The following is a 19,707-nucleotide window of genomic DNA, read 5'->3' as shown; positions in this document are numbered from 1 at the left end:
AATTACTTGTAATTGAATAAGATCCAATTGGGTAAGGATCCTTCTTGTTACTATATAATAAGGAAGTGTTGCAAAAATAAAAGCAAAATGTATAATCTATTACTCTTTTATTTATTATTTATAATGAGATGACATTTTTACTCTTACAAACAAATAATACGAACTTCCATTTACACAACTAAATAGGATCTTTGTTGCTTGCAATTATTTTCATAGGACTTAATCATAGTATAAAATAATAATTTGTGAACATCAAACATCACAAATTAAACCACCAGCATATACAATATTTGTTGGTTAGTTGAATGGAAAATTACAAACATTAACCTCAAAAGAATTAGAGAATTGATTGATATTAAATTTCACTTCATTAAATAATTTCTTTTAAGTGTACGATGATGAACTTTATCTAATTCGAATAGTGTCATGTCTAGCTTTCAGACCAACTAACCAAACCAGAAAAAACGACCATGCAACGTGGCAATGTTGGTTCAAGAGAAGTACACTAATCGCTACGTGGCAATACAGAAGCCTCTCTTCAACTACAATATGACACATGTTTATCACACGCGGATATGATAAAAACTAGACACGAAATACATGATAATAAATAATTATGAAGTTTGAGTATGATGACATAAATTCCATTTTTAGAGATGTACATGATTTTTTTTTATGTTTATTCTATCGGTATAAATATTTATATATTATTCATTTGTATTAGTTTTTTGAAAAGTTACGAGAAGTTTATTGCATGTATTTTTTTCAATTTTTTTTTAGAGGAAACGACACATTTTAGTAATCTTTAATTTTAAAGGGTTTTAGACTCGTTGTAGTTTGTGGCTGCATGAAATTTTGGTCATAGAAATTATGGAGTTTGTTATTAAAAGAAAACAAAAAGGCAAAAGATGCATGTAGTGATATTATTATGAGAGTTTTTGTCATTATACTATTTATTACATATTATATTTAAGTGATTCACACCAGATATAACAACATATTAGTATAATAATGTAATGCTTGTTGAATCAAGTTGGAAGTTAGATTTTTTTTTGTTTCTCACATGTATCCTTGTACTAAATGTAATTATGTCTGAGTTAAGAACATCTACAAGTATGTGAGGCTAACTCTTCCAATAAATATATTTTCTATTCACGAGATTCAAATCTGATACCTTACTTAAAGGGAATCAAACATATATACAACATAAACCAACTTAGTTTATAAATAAAAAAGTTAGACTGATTCATTGGAATAAGGCTTGTTAAACCCACGTAAAATAAGCATCCACGTGGCTACCAAAAGGTTGGGTCCCACATGAGTATGGACCCACTTTCTAAGTGAGAGCTTGATCTATGAAGTAGCCGTCGTTTCATGTAAAGCCACGTGTACATTAAGTGTGTCGACGTGTCAAGTTTGGGGAACAATAGATTCAAACTCAACAAAATGCAAATAAAGATATTTTGTATCAAATTACATACGCAATAATAATAATAATGAAACAGAAAAATAATAATGAATGTTTCAATTTTTTAATTAACTTGACAATTTATCATTGGGTCGAAACAAAATTTTAAATATAATTTAGGATAATAGATCTTTTTTTACAAAATTCTCCCTCAATTATGTAGAGGTAGGCTAATTGGTGATGAAATTCATAATTCCTCGTTTTTTGGATTGTGGAAGTTAAACCTTAAATTAATAAAAAATGAATGCACTATATCATTTATTATTGATTTTTAATTATTATTGACTATTTAATAAAAAATAACAATGAATGGATACTTATATATCCAAAACATATATAGTAAAAATTAAACAAGTAAACAAAGCAAAGGAATGATGTTTTTAATGTTTTGAATAACCAAATAATTTTTATGTATTTATATTTGTTATTATAATTTTATTTTGGGACAAATTTTCTATATTTCTTATCATTTTGTAGGACGGATGAAATATTTTACACATGCATTAACGTTTCACAGTTTTTACCTTTTTTTATTTTGGTAGTGTCAGACTTTACATTTTATGATTTATTTGTGACTTTACTTGTGGACAAAGAAAAAGACTAGGTAAAGATAAGTTAATTTAGTGTTGTGTCTCGATTTGAACTTAATTTTGATCACTTTTTTTTTTAAAATTTAAAGACTATTATTACCGTAAATAAGTAAGGACCTCATGTTTAATTAGTAAATCAATCCTTTGAATTGGTATAAGTTTATTCATTATTAAATGTTATTTTTGTTACGTTTTTTGGTAATGTAGGAAAGAATCAAGTTAAGACCTAATGAACAAACAATATATTTTTGAAGCCTTGAAAAACTATAGTCTTATTTAAATATTATGTAATCTTGAATAAAATATAGAATAAATAACCGATTTTTAAATTTTTTGTATGTATACATTTGTTCTTGGAAAAAATAAAACTACTAGTATTCAAAGATTATAAGTTAAAATACTCTCTATCATGAGTTATAAAAATAGTAAAAATAACTAATTTAACTTATACTTAATATTTTTAATAGTATTTTAGGTTTTTTGAATTTTTAAAGACTAAATTGGTATATGTAAAAAATTTAAAGAATGAGAAAATTTATAATGAAGAAAATATTACAATAGCATCACGCTTACATTCTTGACGGTATCATTGCGTCACTGGAATACGCGTGCTATTTTATCTTATACTTTTACTTTACATTATCTATATTATTATTTGTTATTAATCCCACAAATTCCACCCAAAAAAATCATGAGCTGCTTTAATTGGTACAGTATATTGCTGAGAAGAAAAAGCTCAAATTAAGTGATTTTATGGTGGCTTGCAGATAGAAGCTATGGATGAAGCACACTTTCATTATTTACTTCAAAGGAATATTTATACAAGCTAGCAGAGATCAAAACTAATAACAGGATCTCTTAAAATATCTCTATTCACAAACTACTATGCTAACAATAGGATAGCTAACAATAGGATAAGTACAAATTCAAAATATACAGACGGTAACGTAATAAGTTACGGTTGGTGAGGTTTATCACTAATAGAAGCTTAGATTCAGCAAAATGTCTTGATTTTCAGTCTTCATCCTACCCACTTTCAATTTTGGGTATCATATACCAAGAAAACGTTAGTCTAGTTGTATAAGACTCCCTAAATCCCAGAATATTAAAAGATTCAGAGTTCAATTTCTGATAGTAACAATTGTTGTGAGGGTAACTCTATTCTAAAAAAATGATTAATTCCTTACATGTATAGTAGATGATATACATTTGTTTGTATCAGAATTTTTTGGATAATATGTAGAAATACTTGCCTACATAAGTAAAAGGGATTACAATAATTATGTTGTTTGAATATATACAAATAAATAGACTAAAATCACTAATAACAAAACCAAGAAAAACAGTAGATTTATCATTAAAATCAATAGACTTGTCGAGGAACGAAAATGGAAAATATTATTCAAAGTTGACCACTGATTTGTATCTTTCATGACTAATTAATTATATCAAAGGTGAAAATTACCATAGCAACATTCTGCGATCTTAATAAATTAAGTTGAAATCTTTAGATTAATGTAAGAGTTTTGAGTTAAAAGCTACTAAGCTAGTGTTAAAGATTATAGAGTGAGTATCATAGAAGTGTCTACTCTCTGATGAGATTTGATTTCAAATTTCTAAATAACAATGTGTGGATCTTTACTAACTTTTTGTTAAAACTTAAGCACATATAGAGAATTTAACCAAAATGCTAGTTTATTATATGAGAAAGTGTTATTATTTAAGTGTCATATTAAATTTGTTATCCTAATTAAAATGAGACTCTTAATATTGTTATTCCTTTAAGGAGTGATGTCCACGACGACTTTTGTTCTATCGATAATGACTTGATAATAATCATTTTTTCCTTTGATTTCACACATCTATCGGTATTTAGTAATGCATCTTAATCTAACACAACTCTTAATAAAAAAATACTAAATGTTAGGACTTACTTATACAATTATTGTTATATGGGATTATAGTGTTACATTTAGCCCATTGCTAAAACAGAAGGGATTAATCCAATATAGTGCTTCTCCAAATTATTTAGGTTTGGATAATTTAATTGTAAAAGTAATATTCTTGAGTATGAAATCAATATACAAATAAGCATTTTGTGTAACTCCTCAACCTGAGACACACCTATATAAAAAGAATAGTAAACAAGTTTGGGAAAAGTTATTTTAAAAAAGAAATAGTGCTATGATATCAAAGATACAAATATTTTAGTTTTGTCTAACACCTCAACCTATAGTCCTCGTTTATAGAAATAGTACACTTACACCCTCTAATTTTAATGAAATTTCATAAAACATTTTCCTCTTTTAATATTTATATAAACCCCTTATTTATATACACAAATTATACTAATTTCCTTTGTACAAGAAATATACTTTTAAATAAAATAATAATAATAAATGTAAGTAAGTTTAACAAAATATAATTTATTGTGAGATATATACTTTTTTTTGAGTAAATTAAAATGTATGAATGATCACAAAAAACAAACTCATATTATTATATTGAATACAGAACATACTATTTGAGTAATTTTCTAAGGGAATAATTTTAGTAACATGCGTAGATGACAATATACAATATATCGTTAAATAATAATATAGATTACTTTTACAATAAGTCAATAACTACGCATAAAAATTAGATTCTTTACTTATTTGCAAAAGGAAAACTGCAATATTTTGTCGGTGGAAAGAAAATCAGCAAAACTTACCTATGAAAAATTCTTTATCTTAGCCATCTTTATGCATATATTTATATTATTGCAGTGTATCAGAAATAATTCTAACACTAAAATGTCTATATATAGTGGGTTTGAACGGCTTAAGATATAAAATGCAGAAAGTTGTGAGTTTGAATCTTACCAACAAAAAAATTGAGTTATAAGATAGTTTGATGATTAGAATGAATGATTAGAGTGAAGGGGATTGAGAGTTCGAGTTTCCAAAATTAATAACATATTAATTATGGTTGATAAAAAACATGCCCGTGTTATATAAATCAATCAAAATTTTATTTAATGAAAAGCCATTTGGCACCGTAGAATCTCAAGATCTTCTCCCTAACCATTGGATCAAATATTTACGAAAATAACCTCCAAGTCTTTATATAAACAACCCTCTTACCCTATATCATTCCACACATCAAAACACTTCACAAACACTAATATTTCTTATTTTCTCATCAAATAACTCTTTCATTTCTTGAACCATCATGGCACCTAATATCACCACCACTGCAGTGAATGCCACGGCTGAGCAACCGAAGAACGGCGGCGGAAGTGGCCATGCTTTTGTGACATTCTTAGCTGGAAATGGTGACTATGTGAAAGGTGTTGTAGGGTTAGCAAAAGGGCTTAGGAAAGTGAAAAGTGACTACCCTCTTGTTGTTGCTGTGTTACATGATGTACCTGAAGAACATCGAAAGATTCTTAAATCACAAGGTTGCATTGTGAGAGAGATTGAACCAGTGTATCCTCCTAAGAATCAAACTCAGTTTGCTATGGCTTATTATGTTATTAATTACTCAAAACTCAGAATTTGGGAGGTATATGTTTTTGTTTTTTACTACTATTATTTTGCTTGTGTTACACGTAGTTTAGACCATAGAGATATTGATTATATTTATTGTCTTTTTTTGTGTCTAAAGTTTAATTCACCTTGTTTTTATAGGGAAGTTTTTTGTATTTTATATATTTGATGTTTCTTAAAATAAAAATAGAGACATCATATAGTACTGCCTTTACTTTGTTTATATTAAATTTCTCATTTTTATAAGAATTAATTTGTTTAACAATAATAATATTACTTGCTTACCTTACTATATGGTTTACATTACGTATGCATTTTTCATCTTTTGTAATTGTAACCTTGTCTTGCTTTAACTTGGACATATTCTGATTCCAGTACCTTTTTATACTTATTTGACACAGTCTTTCTTTAATTTGAACATTACTATAATTGAAGAGTTTAATATCTAATATTAATAATAATTAAAAATAAATGGTTTATGATGTAATATACTATCAAGTGAATACATGTTTCTCTAATAATTGAAACTTTCTTATCATTATATCATTTACATATTTTGAATACCATATTACAATAAAATATCACCTAAGCCTTAATTTTATTGATTAAATCAGCTGAATCGAAAAAATTGATAGTATAAAAGTTTTATACACTGACAAACTATCATTAACTTCTCAAAACAAAAAAGTAATATCAATGAATGATGAATGATACAGTAACAATGTATACTTTATATTACATTGTCAGTGTATAGATAATATATTAAAAAATTAAATGATATTTTTATTTATAAAGTGGTTCATTTTCTCCTTTTAATTAAGATTCTGATTATGATTGATTTGTTTTTTTTTTGCAGTTTGTGGAATACAGGAAGATGATTTACCTAGATGGTGATATCCAAGTATTTGAAAACATTGATCATCTTTTTGATTTGCCTGATAATTACTTTTATGCTGTTATGGACTGTTTTTGTGAGAAAAGTTGGACCCATACCCCTCAATATCAAATTGGATATTGTCAACAATGCCCTCATAAGGTTCAATGGCCTTCAAATTTGGGTCCAAAACCTCCTCTCTATTTCAATGCTGGGATGTTTGTTTATGAGCCCAATCTTATCACTTACCATGAACTACTTCAAAAACTTCAAGTTACTAAACCCACTTCCTTTGCTGAACAGGTATATTCAAATTAATTAATACTATACTTTATAAGTTGAATTATATTATAAAAAGGGTATTTGTTAATTTGTTTTTTTATGTCTTGTAGGACTTTCTAAACATGTTCTTCAAGGAAAAATACAAGCCTATACCAAATGTGTATAACCTAGTATTAGCCATGTTATGGCGTCACCCTGAAAATGTTGAGCTTGAAAAAGTGAAAGTTGTTCACTATTGTGCTGCTGTGAGTGTGCTATTATTTTCTATCTATGAATTCATTATAATGGGTGAATATTCACTTTTGTGTTAAATTATTTTTGGGTTTACCAATTTAATCATTGTAAAGATAAAAAAAATCAAACTAATACTAAAAAATCGAGTCAAAAATAATTAATTTCACTTACATTTGATATGTTTGACAACCATTTTAATTTTTTCAAGCTTTCAGGAACCAAATTGGTACTAACAAAATTTGAGGGATCAAAAAAGTTTTTATTGTATAATTTATTGTGGGGTAATGGCTAGGCTAAATATTATTAATGTTTAATTTTCTTTTTTTGTTGTTAAACTAGGGTTCTAAACCTTGGAGGTACACGGGGAAAGAAGAGAATATGGAGAGAGAAGATATAAAGATGGTAGTGAAGAAATGGTGGGACATATATGAAGAAGAAACATTGGACTATGAAGATCCTCTTAGTTTGGAATGTTTTAAAGTGGCACTTAAGGATAATGCTAGTACCATTAAGTTTGTCCCTGCCCCTTCTGCTGCATAATATATGTTTTTTGCTTAAGTTATGGTACCTAATTATGTACATTTTTTTTTTGTTTTTTTGGGTTTTCTAAGATATTAAAGTATGGTTTGGGTTACATCCCAATGACTTAGAGGACTTTCTTTTTTGAGTCTAATTACTTTTAGTTTTTGTTGTGGGGTTGTGAATATTTCTGAATTTATTATGGGATATGTTTTATAAAAATTTAAGTAAACTTTTTAGTTTTAATGATGTTTGAATAATTTATTTATTTATTACTTCCTTATTACCTTTCTCGCCTTGATTTTTGTTAACAAAGAAAAAAACATTAATTGTGGTAAAGTGGAGAGATTAATCATTAGAAGATATTTCTCCATTAATATCAATTTTATAAAGCACCCTCTAAATTTTGCAACACACTAGTACTAAAAGTTCATGCCAAAAGTCAAAACAATAAGGTTTTTCTCAAAAAATGAAGGTAATTCAAAATTTCTATAACAGGCAAACTTCATAAGTAAATTTCATATCCTTAGTAGTAAAAAAATCATCTATGAAAATTGCATAGCTTTATCCCCATGTTGATCTCATCACTTCAATAACTTATTTATGAATTAAAATATTAAACTAAAATTTGTTTATAATATTAATCATCACCAGAATATACACATCTTAATTTCGGCAATAGTTCTAATAGATATTGTATAACCAATGGTATTTGCTCACCATTTGAATAAATAATTAATCTTTTTAAGAGTTTATGGTCCCTCTTAACAAGTGTTGCTATCAGAAATCAAATTCTTCATTTTCTATCTATCGAGATTCAGTTATAATAGATAGTTGGAATAATGATATTGGATATTTGGAATAACATTATTATTGAATTCACTACTACTATACCAACAGAGATTCAGTTCTAATGAATATTTTCTTGATTTTCTATCTATCTAGAGATTCACTATCACTATACCAATATCTTACTAACGAGTGTTGGTTCAAGTGATACATGTTTGATTCTCCTTAAGCAAAGTCTTAGGTTCGAATTTTGTGAATGAAAAAAATACTCACATATTGGATATTTGAAATAACCTTGTTATTGAATTCACTACTACTACATCAACACCTTATTATTGGATTCAGTTCTAATGAATATTTTCTTGATTTTCTATCTATCTATCTAGAGATTCACTACCACTATACCAATACCTTACTAACGAGTGTTGGTTCAAGTGGTACATGCTTGATTCCCCTTAAGCAAGGTCTTGGGTTTGAGTTTTGTGGATGAAAAAATATTCGCTGAGAGAATTAGCCCCACATACCCGTGAATGTTCCCAGCTCGGACAGGGTTGCCTGAGGATAGTTGTGAGAAAAAAAAATACATTTTTTCATTTTATAACCTTGTTATTGGATATTTGGAATACTGATATTTCTACTTTTCCTTTTTAAACTTCCTCTTCCTTTTTAGAATAAGGGTATTTTATTTGCTGCAATAATGATATTTCTTTGAAACTGCTATTTTGGAATTTATTTCTAACCCCCCTTTTCATGGTTCCAATTGGATATAGTTTTTGGGCCGAATTATCAATTTAGAGGTCCATTAAGATGACTCCTTAATATGATTTATTGAATTTTTTCCTTCTTCTATATAGTGAATAATTGTGCAAAGCATAGCTCTATGGAGAATGAGTCCATGCACCAAACAAAGTGAAACCACATTAACTCTTATAAAGCAGCAAAATATTTTAAGCCTAATGTATGTTTTTTATACAGGCTATTATTTATGTCATAACATTCTTCTATAGAGTATAGTCAAATTTGTTGATACCTTTTATTTCAGAATAGAGCAAATAGAATGGAGTATCTTGCTTTTATTACATAATTGCTAATAACATTAGAGGTAACATTATAATTGAACATTTCTTGTAACAAAATATGAAAGGGTGGTATAATATAACAAATAGTAAAAAGTTCCAAACTAATGTGCCTGAAAGGAAATTTCAAATTTGACCAACTTTATTTACTAGCCAAAATAAAACAAATAATATAAAATCTTGAGACTTTGGTAACATCATGCATATTTTTTTACATTGAATCCTCTATATGCTTCTTTCTCCTTCCCCTTTAAGTTGCAACATGAATGTGATTACCATATTGAATGGTATATAATATTATTACAATTTCAGATCATTCTTCTCTTCCTTCTCATTATCTTTGATTGATTCTATGATTGTCAAATCAATGGTGTCTTCATTATTCATCTCTTTGTTCTTTCCCCACAGAACAGAGTAGAGCCCCAAAACTATGAGGAGAGAGCCCAATACACTAACCAAATCAAAATATGGAATTAAAATTCAAACCAAATTTAGTTAAAGACAAAGCTTAAAATATACTTTATGAGTGCATGAAAACATAGCATGCATGGACAACTAAGGATGTATGCTTTATACTGTGTGACCGCATCATGTGTCATTTGTTTTTAAATATATTGACTCTTAAAAATATAAATAAATGGTAGATGATACAATGATTATATATAAATTTTTATACTGTCAGGTACTACAATATCGCATAGACACACAAAAAAATGCAACTTATATGATGTAATAATAGTCACGACCCAATTACAAAAAGTGCAATATTACTAATGCAATTGTGATTATAGATCATGATTTAGAACATGGATAACAACTTGTGAATGAAGATATAATATGTATAATAACTAGAATTTAATATCTTTATACTAATAATATAAGAGTTTTTTACACTGTTAGTCGATCATCTGTTATTCACGGTTAATCATCATTCACCTGTTGTATAAAAGTAATACAACTGAATAATAAAAGATGCATTGTGTAAAAAACTTTACACTTTCAATGTATAAATATTAAATTTTAATAATTATTAGTAGTTTTATCATAGTAATAATTAATTAAGTAGGTAAAAGTGGAGATAATTACATACGTTCCAATGTATAATTTCTCTCGAAGCAAAGCCCAGCTTACAAGAGCAGTGATGATAAGCTGCAAGGGACTGAATATAGAGACATAAAGTGGACCTTTTCTTGCTATGGTCCATGACATGAGACAATATGCTAGCCCAGTGCAAATTACTCCCTATATAACCAACATTATCATATAATTATAATCACCATATATAATTATAATCAACAATGTTTTAAATTACTGCTTATCACAATCGTGAAAAACCTCTACGTCATACTTCACATTCAACAATCAACAACGCTCGTTAGTAGAACGTTGTTAAATGTAAGACGAAAAAAAATCAACAGCATTCATTGAAACAAATGTTATTTAATTTGATATGCAGATATACATTTAATGAGCGTTGTTGAATGTATGCCTTAAAGATTCAACGACGCTATGTGAAGTAAGCGATATTAATTGTAGGAAAATATGACCGATGCCACCACAATTACAGTCGATTGGCTGCAATTGCGATGGTAGAGTGTAATTTAAAACATCGATATCAAGTTAAGTTAATGTTCATACCGCATATAGAGAAGAGATAAGTCTCATAGCATTGTTGAGTGACCAAGCTGAGGCAGTGCTTTCAAAACACAAAGCAATGGCCACACATTGAAAGCTTCCTAAGAAACACATATATGCAGTGCTCGTATATGGAGCTGAAAACGTTTTACTCATATCTGCCTGAAATGCCAAAAAAGTATATATGTAATATATAACAAAACTATTGTAACATAAATTATAGCATCTAACTTTAGGACATTGAATCAATCACAATATTAACATAAATCAATAGATAAACTACTATTTCTATGTACAATTTTGTATTTTTCTTGTTTAGTGCATGTATAATATTCCGGACTAATTGCTTAATCATTTGTGGTGGAAATGCTTATACGTCAAGCAAAGTCATTGATGGATATAAAATCAATGTTTTGTCAATAAACATTTATGATAGAGTAAAACATTATGATGTCATTTGACCCATAATATATATAATGAACATCAACTAGTAGAATTAAAACATGATTATGGTTGTAGAATATGTATAATAATTAATTGAGAAATTAGTTAAATGAACTTAAATTTAAGAATAAACTAGCTATATGACAAAGATAAGAAGATTTATCATTATACTTACTTGAATTATGAACCACAATGCCCAAACAAGTGCACTACAAATGATGGTGAAAGGGCCAAGAAGCAAGTTTGTTTTGCTAATAGAAGAGTTTGTTCCTTCCATTTTCTCAGCAAATCTCCAATGAATACTTGATTCACCTAAACCAATGGTTTTTCCATGGTAAAATGATAAAAGCAATGCTCCACCTACACACAAAAGTGTCCCAAACACCTTTGCTATCCCAGCTTTGTCTTTCATTCTTATATTCTCTTGTCTACCAATAAAAACAAAACAATTAAATCATAAGATTATTATCATCTTTTTAGTTTAAAATCTATATATTGTCAATATAAAATATTTTACAGTCTTAATATATCATCTATCATGGATTTGTATTATTTTTATTTGAGAGTTCATGACAGTTAACTATAAATGGTGGATGATTTGCCCATAATGTAAAAAACATTTACACTATATAGTATATACATATTAAATTCTTTTTTTTTTAGGCTATCTTTTTTTTTCTATTACTATTTATAAGACCTATATTACAAAGTGATGTTATTTTTTTGGAAAATTATAGGTCCAAATCATTTTTGTTACCAACCTAAAGAGTACTGCTAGTACAAAAGTGAATGCTGGGAGCAAATTGGTTAGTGCACTTGCAATTGTAGCGGTTGAATACTTTAGCCCCACGAAAAATAGAACCTGATTTCCAGTGATTCTGCATATTATAAGATCAATTGTGTGATCAAAATGATAATTTGACATGAAGAAAACATTAATAAAACAAAAAGTGTTAATCTCACAAGGTCTCTAAACCTTAAACTTTGTCTATATGTGATTGATGTTATTCATAGTCGATTTTAAATTTAGATAAAAATTGAAAATTGTGTTAAACAATCTACCTTCAACATCGAAATTTGACACAACACTTACACACTAATATTTGGGATAACAATGAATTTAGGAGATTGTGAATAAATATGAAAGTACCATTTTGAGTAGAGAAATGTTATGTAGAAGTGAATTCACAATTATCAGTCACATTTAATCATAAAATGGTTCAAAAAATCAAGTTTAATAGATTTGAGAATACTAGCTTAAATTAAAGAAATTAAACCAAAAATAAAAAAGAACCCAAGAATTTGCAAAAAGAGAAAAAATAAATTGTAAAGCTTACCCTAATAAAGAGGATAGTATTATCTGGTACATAATGCGCTTTGTCATCTTGGGAAGCGTTTTCCTAAGGAAAGAAGCATACAAACAAATTTAAAATTAACAAAAAAATTAAAGTAAATAAATAAAATAAAATAAAGGGTTTTTTTTCCTTTAACTTCTTTAGTAGCTTTTGGCTCTCCATAAAATCACAAACCTGATGCTAGAAAAAAATAACAATTGAAACAAAACAAAAAAAATCTGACAATTTCCACAGAACTTTTTTATCTATATATATAAAGGAGAATATCACCACTAACACCCAAATAACTCATAATTAAGCAGAACCCTATTCTGAAATGTGTAGCACATGGTTGAAAAGTAGAGTTACTTAGCACATAACATTAAACATGCATGACATCATGCATCAATATTGTTCCTCTATGTTGTTCATACAAATGTTGTTACTTTAGGTTGTTTATTCAAATGTTGTATGGATAAAAAATTTATGTAACTAGAGTTAGTTTAGTGAAGCTTGGAGTTTCTTCTTCAAGTTAAAAACAGTGTAATTTGGAGTTTCGTAGAGATTCTGATCATGCAAGCACTTATTCATCATCATTATTTTTTTAAATCCATTTCATATTACAAAATATTCATAACAATAGAGGTCCTCAAAGTTCAAATCCTTCTTAAACTTATAGCAACTTAGCATTATTCAAAGGAGACACCCACAAAATTAGAATATGCATGCCAATGTTACTAGATTTTAAAATAATCATTATTCATGCATGCATGATTCTATATGAAATAAAAAAAAAGACCAAAGAACATGAAATAAATCTATTATAGGAAAATCATAAAACTTATAAGTTGCATATATATATATATATTCCTACCATTCCAACCAATAAGCGAATGGAACAATGGATAAAGTTGCAAAGATTTGACGATAAGCGACAAGGATAAGAGGGTTCATGCCAGATAACATTGCAAGCTTTGAAGTAATATTCATCCCTGCATAGACAAATTGAACAAGAACCATTAAGAACAATGGAAAAAGTCCACTACCCATTTCTCTTCTCTTAAGTTTTTTCTTCACTAAGAGATATAAGAGTGTTTTCTAACAAGGAAGATAATGTGAATGAATGCAAAGAAAACAATACAGAAATGCATATATATAAGGAGTAAAAGAATAATAAATAAATAAAATTGTGAGGGAAATAAGTGTAAAAGAAACCGTGGCAAATTTGCAAAGATTAGTGGTAATTATTATTATTATTATCATTATTTTTCTTTTTAAAGAAAAGACATGAACTTTTAGGATTTTGTGGAAAGTTGGCAGATTTAGCTACATTTCAGAGTCTTGAAGCAACTAAATTTGTTATCATGCACAAGTCCTTGCATTTTCCACACCACCCCCTGGGTATGTTCCACGTTACCACATTGCATTGCATGCACCTTAATGGCAATGTTTATCCAATTCAACATAGTTTCCGTGTTTTAGAATATGTCCATATATTTTTTCTGACTAATAAAAATATGTCATGTTAATTAATTTTTTAAATATTTATTATTATTGTTATTTTTGTTTTATTATTATTGGCTATGAACAATATATAAAACAAAACAAATATTTGTTTTATTCCATTACTTTTCACAACATTGGTTGTCAATCACTTCTTAAAAAATATTAAAAATAATATATGCAATATGTTAATTAAAAAGTTATATATTTAGTTTTTTCGTATAAAACATTTTTTTTAAAATTGTTTAAACTAATTAGAAAAACTCATCAACCCTATATATAATTGCAAATACAAATCTATAAGGAGATTCTTCTCACTATTTTTATGTAACTAGAAAAATGAATAGCATTTATATTTGTTTTCATTTTTCCTCAGAAAAAAATGAATTTTTATAGGTCAATTTCTAATGTCACATTACCTTTTTTATGGATAACTTAAAACTATTTTAGGACATACAATATGCCTCTTGTTCATATAGCTTTGGGTCCTATTCTAAGTAGGAGAAGACTTATGTAGTAATTTGAAGTTTGAACTCGAAAAAAAATTCAAAATCAAAGGTTTTCTTAGATTATACTCCATCTCTATATCTTTTACCTATCATTTTTCTTTCCCTCACGAGAAGTTTGTTTCTAATTCTGAATAAACGTTCCCATAATGCTATAGACACATAGACCTTGCTTTTGCTACTATCTAAAGACATCTCATAATTGTTTTTTTTATATGTATAGCTAAATATTATCGTTTTGTGTATTTTTTTCAACTAATGATTGCATGAAATTTGTCACTATATAGATATATAATGAAAATGGAGTAATCTCTTTTGTATATTTTTTCTTTTTTTGTTAAGTTAAATTCTTCTTGTCGTTCATATATCCATTTATTCGGCCATTAATCCAGGGTCTTAATTTATACGTAACGCAATCCATAATCCAAACGAATGTTGGGTTCATTTTCATGAAGAAATAATGCAGACAAGTATAATAATCATGAGAAAGAAAACTAACCAAAACGTATAGATTAGGGTAAGAGACATGAGAAGATTTAGGAATATTTTACATATATCTTCCATTTAGACAAGTGTTTATTACCCTCAATAAAGATTTTAATTGGTCCCTAAAAATGTGTGATTTTGGTCCTCGTAAAATATGTAAATTAATTAAGAATTTAATATCTCAAAATTATACTAAATGTGAGGTATATAGAGGTTGATGTCCACTAATTAAAGTTTGTTATCCTCATCTACCCTTAACGGTTTATATAACTTAATCTTATTAATATAGTTACTAAACACAGAGCTAGTTTAATAAGCTACTAATTTGCTAAGACATTTGTAATTAATATAATTGAGGTCGTTTACACTTAACTTAACTACAAATGCATAGAGTACTAGACGTAGATATATGTTATGTGAGTCATAATTCTTAATCTTATGTGTAAAGTTGTTAAAAATAGAACTTTATTGCATAAGTTATTAAATTGACTAAGACATTAACTTTTAGTAATTTTGAGGTCCATTATTCTGTATGAATCATTAATTCTTGAATTATTTGTTTGATTAGTTTCACAAATACAAACTATCAATAACTCTTTGAAAATAGCTAATGATAGTAATTTGATTGTTGAAATGCTAGATTTACTAAGTCTATCTAGATATGACAAACTCTTTTCTTTATACTTATTTGCGACACCGTTTGGTAATTTCAATACCAATTTGTTTTTAATTTTTCTTGAACTTGTAAGTAGAGAAGTAAATAAAAAATTTCTCCTAATGGACAAATAATAGGGAAGACAAGGACTAGCATAATTAGTCCCTAAAATGATGCAAACTAATAAAATGATTATTAATCCAAATTGGTTTTCAGAGAAAAAATGGATAGGAAATTTATGTATTTGGTGTTTATAATTTTGAGGCATTAAATGTCTGTTTTTTAATCAAAAGTATCCTAAAATATATTTTTGGATTTTATTAACCTACACGCATATAATTGAGGATAAAGACCTATGAATGATATACTACTTAAAGAGTCTAATAGTAGATCAAAATTGTGATATACTACTTAAATAAATCTTTAACGAACATAATTTTAAATTATTTTTTAAATTAATTTGTTTTTCAATGTCACATTCAGCCTTTATTTTTCCTTATGATCCCTATGGTATTTTCTTTTGCATTAGACAAATTTCTATTTCCTTCTCCATTTATAACCTTGTCATTAGTAAATATTTTATAGTATGAGAGATAATTAATGAAGTGATATTAATGACAATTAATGGAGAGATAAAATATTTATTAAGAAAAAACAAATAATCTTATGTAAATTAGTTAGATTAATCAAAGTACATTGGTCTATTTGTTTATGTCGTAAGGAACATAAGATAAGGAATAGATGGAGTATTAACTTAGTTTATAATTATTTTTTTACACATAAACATTATAAAAAGGCCTCTTTCTATTGTTTTGCAATGAAGTACTAATATTTCTTGTCCCTTTTAAAAAATTTCTCTTTCTACTTAGAAGTTGTAATCTTTCTATTCTTTTTATAAGATATTTTTTTGGATAGTTTCATGCTAAGGAATATGATATGAGTTTCATTGAGTAACTACCAAAAGTTAAATGACTATAAATAGGGCATAAAATGACCCAAGTCGAACTAAAACTCAGTTCGGTTTAGTTCGCGAGTTTAATACAAGTTATTTTTTAACTCAAATTTAGTTTGGTTAAAGTTTACGAACTATAAAATTCAGCTCGAAGTGATTCATTTGTGCAACTCAAATAATTAAATAATTTAAAAAAATATTGCACAAGGTTATATGTATAATTATATCATTGTTTATATGTAATAACAATAAACATAAAAAATAAGTTTACATATATATATATATATATGTATATATCGAGTCAACTCATGAATCTAACGAGACGAACTGTATTTAGCTCAAGTTTGACTTGTTTACTTAACGAGCTCAAGTTCAGCTCATTTGGTTCATGAACCAAGTTTGTCAAACTAAATAACGACTCGAGTTTTAAACGAGTTGGTTCAGTTCAATAACAGTCTTAATTATAAGTATTTGAGGTTATAAGTTCGAGTTGCAAAGACTCTCTTTTGAGATGAGTAAAATATTGTAAGAACATTTAAGCTTGAAGACCGACACATTCAATAAATTTATGAACCTAGATAAATCATTTAACCAGACAGGATTTAATGGCTCACGTTTGGGCCTCTCTTGGGCCCTAATACATTCTCATTCAATTCAAATAAATACTGGAACCCATCTTACGGAGGCTACAAATACATTCATCAAGGATATCATGTTTTGATTTCGGCACCAGCCACTAATTATCATGTTTTCTCTATGTTATTATTAGTGTGCATGTTTTGCAGTGAATCTAAGTTGGTTAATTTGTCCTCGAGATATGTGAGTATCTCTCCAAACAATTGTCATTCTCAAAAATTGAATCTATAATTTTTTGGTCTTTATGAAGATCTAACAAAAACTTATATCACTAGATCAATGATTTCTTAGTAACGACTAGATGTATGATTTATTATGTAAACATTTGAGTAATGATGAATGCTTTCTTGGAGATGCCACCATGATTGACCATTATCATGATTAATAAATGAAAACAACAATTTTTAGATAAGTATTAATAGCAGAAGGTCAATAAATAACTTCCTGAAATATTTATTTTGATTTATTTGAGGATTTAATTTAGTTATTTTTAGTATAGCTCTTTTACATCCACAAGGGTTTAGGTGATATATGATTTCTTTTTTATTTTCTTCACTTGGAAATATGTTAAATTATTCCAATGATATTTAAACATGTAAAACCTAGATGATATATATATATAGTTGATTGAATATTTTGTTAGATGGTAGACAATCAACATAAAATATTGTTGATTTTTTTTGGTATTATTAATGATATTCTCTCATATTATGAATAAAAAACTAATTTCTTTCAGCATGTATGATTATTTTTTCAACAAGTATTATTTATAAGAAATGAATTATTGATATTTTAGTATGGATATTCATTTACCATTAATTCTTATGTACAATTGTACATACTATTTTTACTTTAATTGATCTGAGCGATAATTCAAGTAACGACTGTATTTAGTAATCTACAAATATCTTTTGTTTTCTTATGTTCCATCAAATTGGACCTCTACCTATCATTGAAAATCTTTGTGCAAGGCTATAAAAATGAATAATAGGGATATTCTTTATTATTGGAGAAAGAACTTATATTTTTAATTTTAAGGATAAAAATGTCATTATAAATATAAATAAAAGAATATATTTGTCATTATATTTTGGATTTTTCCTTTTTTTATAACACTTCTCTCTCCAATAATGAAAAAGAGTCTCACTCAAAAAATGAAAGGGAAGGTTAATGGGCTAACATTAAACTTTCTCGGAATAAAGTTATGGAAAATATTGCGAAACTTGGTGTGCAGACGTCAAACCGGAGGAGATCTCGTATTAAGTTTAACCGATTTAAACGATTAAACAGTTTGGTCTGACCGAATGATTTCATACCTAATTAATATATTTTATATATAAATGTAAAATTTTATATAATTAATAACCATGTATAATTATATTGAAGTAACGTTTCATTATTTTTTTTTGAACCGGAGTAAACACAAAATATTATAATAGTGTACCATTTTTTTAATTTTTAAGTAAACTGTTCGGTTTACGTCCCGGGTTAACCTGATTTAACCGGGTTTAACACGGTGGGACTGAAATTTCCTCGGTTCAAAGCGGTCCAATCCTCACTCTGTTAAGACGGTAAATCATAACCGTTTTCAAGTTTGGTCATTAGTTAAATCGTCCAGTATAGTTCGATTCTCAGAATAGAAGCTATGAGTACATGATTAAGTAAGATTATTTATTTCATTCAATGTTCCAACTATGCATAATGCATTATTGTGATTCCACTTATTTTACCTAGTTGTTACTAGAGGTGAGCAGGACCCGACCCTACTCGCTCATCCGGCACGGCCCGATCATGATCGAGTCCAAATTTGGTCGAGTCTGATCGGTTCTAGGACCGGATTCGGGTTCCAAAAATAGACTCAGTCAATATTTAGGGCCGGGTAGGGACCAAGCATGACCCGACCCGTCCCAAAGTCACTCGTTTATCATATTTGTATGTGTTTCTACTCAAATGTATATAGAGTAATGATACCTTTTTGGTCGAAATATCATTTATTCATTAATTTTTCCATAATATATACATGATTAATAATACATATATGCATATATCATTTTATATATCAAACCACATATTCATAATAATAAACAATACTGAGAAGTCTTTATCTAAAATACGTATACATAATATTTAATCAGGTCTAGGGTCGGGTCGGGTTTAAAGGGTGACCCAGTTGCTATTTAGAGTTGGGTTAACT

At 27.7% G+C, this 19,707-nt stretch overlaps 2 protein-coding genes across 2 annotated transcripts; one reads left to right on the top strand and one right to left on the bottom strand.

Annotated features, from left to right (window-relative positions):
• On the top strand, nt 5,257-7,601 carry LOC109328994 (galactinol synthase 2-like). Its single transcript, XM_019562652.1, has 4 exons — nt 5,257-5,604; nt 6,445-6,765; nt 6,855-6,989; nt 7,318-7,601. The coding sequence occupies exons 1-4, from the start codon at nt 5,272-5,274 to the stop codon at nt 7,516-7,518; spliced, it is 990 nt and encodes a 329-aa protein (XP_019418197.1). The 5' UTR covers nt 5,257-5,271; the 3' UTR covers nt 7,519-7,601.
• Nucleotides 9,367-13,879, bottom strand: LOC109329110 (WAT1-related protein At1g09380-like). The gene is made up of 7 exons (XM_019562778.1): nt 13,650-13,879; nt 12,779-12,841; nt 12,203-12,319; nt 11,617-11,869; nt 11,001-11,159; nt 10,453-10,604; nt 9,367-9,813 (listed from the first exon to the last, which is right to left on the bottom strand). The coding sequence occupies exons 1-7, from the start codon at nt 13,823-13,825 to the stop codon at nt 9,663-9,665; spliced, it is 1,071 nt and encodes a 356-aa protein (XP_019418323.1). The 5' UTR covers nt 13,826-13,879; the 3' UTR covers nt 9,367-9,662.

Source organism: Lupinus angustifolius, chromosome LG16 (assembly GCF_001865875.1).
Source record: "Lupinus angustifolius cultivar Tanjil chromosome LG16, LupAngTanjil_v1.0, whole genome shotgun sequence".
Lineage (NCBI taxonomy): Eukaryota > Viridiplantae > Streptophyta > Magnoliopsida > Fabales > Fabaceae > Lupinus > Lupinus angustifolius.
This window is presented reverse-complemented; position numbering and strand designations above follow the sequence as displayed.

What these genes read in the sequence shown, in the direction of transcription:
- LOC109328994 (XM_019562652.1), top strand. Translation starts at nt 5,272, where the DNA reads ATGGCACCTAATATCACCACCACTGCAGTGAATGCCACGGCTGAGCAA. An exon ending in CAAAACTCAGAATTTGGGAG is followed by an intron (nt 5,605 to 6,444) that starts GTATATGTTTTT and finishes TTTTTTTTGCAG; the next exon opens with TTTGTGGAATACAGGAAGAT. An exon ending in CCACTTCCTTTGCTGAACAG is followed by an intron (nt 6,766 to 6,854) that starts GTATATTCAAAT and finishes TATGTCTTGTAG; the next exon opens with GACTTTCTAAACATGTTCTT.
- LOC109329110 (XM_019562778.1), bottom strand. Translation starts at nt 13,825, where the DNA reads ATGGGTAGTGGACTTTTTCCATTGTTCTTAATGGTTCTTGTTCAATTT. An exon ending in ATACTATCCTCTTTATTAGG is followed by an intron (nt 12,320 to 12,778) that starts GTAAGCTTTACA and finishes TATAATATGCAG; the next exon opens with AATCACTGGAAATCAGGTTC. An exon ending in CATTGTGGTTCATAATTCAA is followed by an intron (nt 11,160 to 11,616) that starts GTAAGTATAATG and finishes TTGGCATTTCAG; the next exon opens with GCAGATATGAGTAAAACGTT.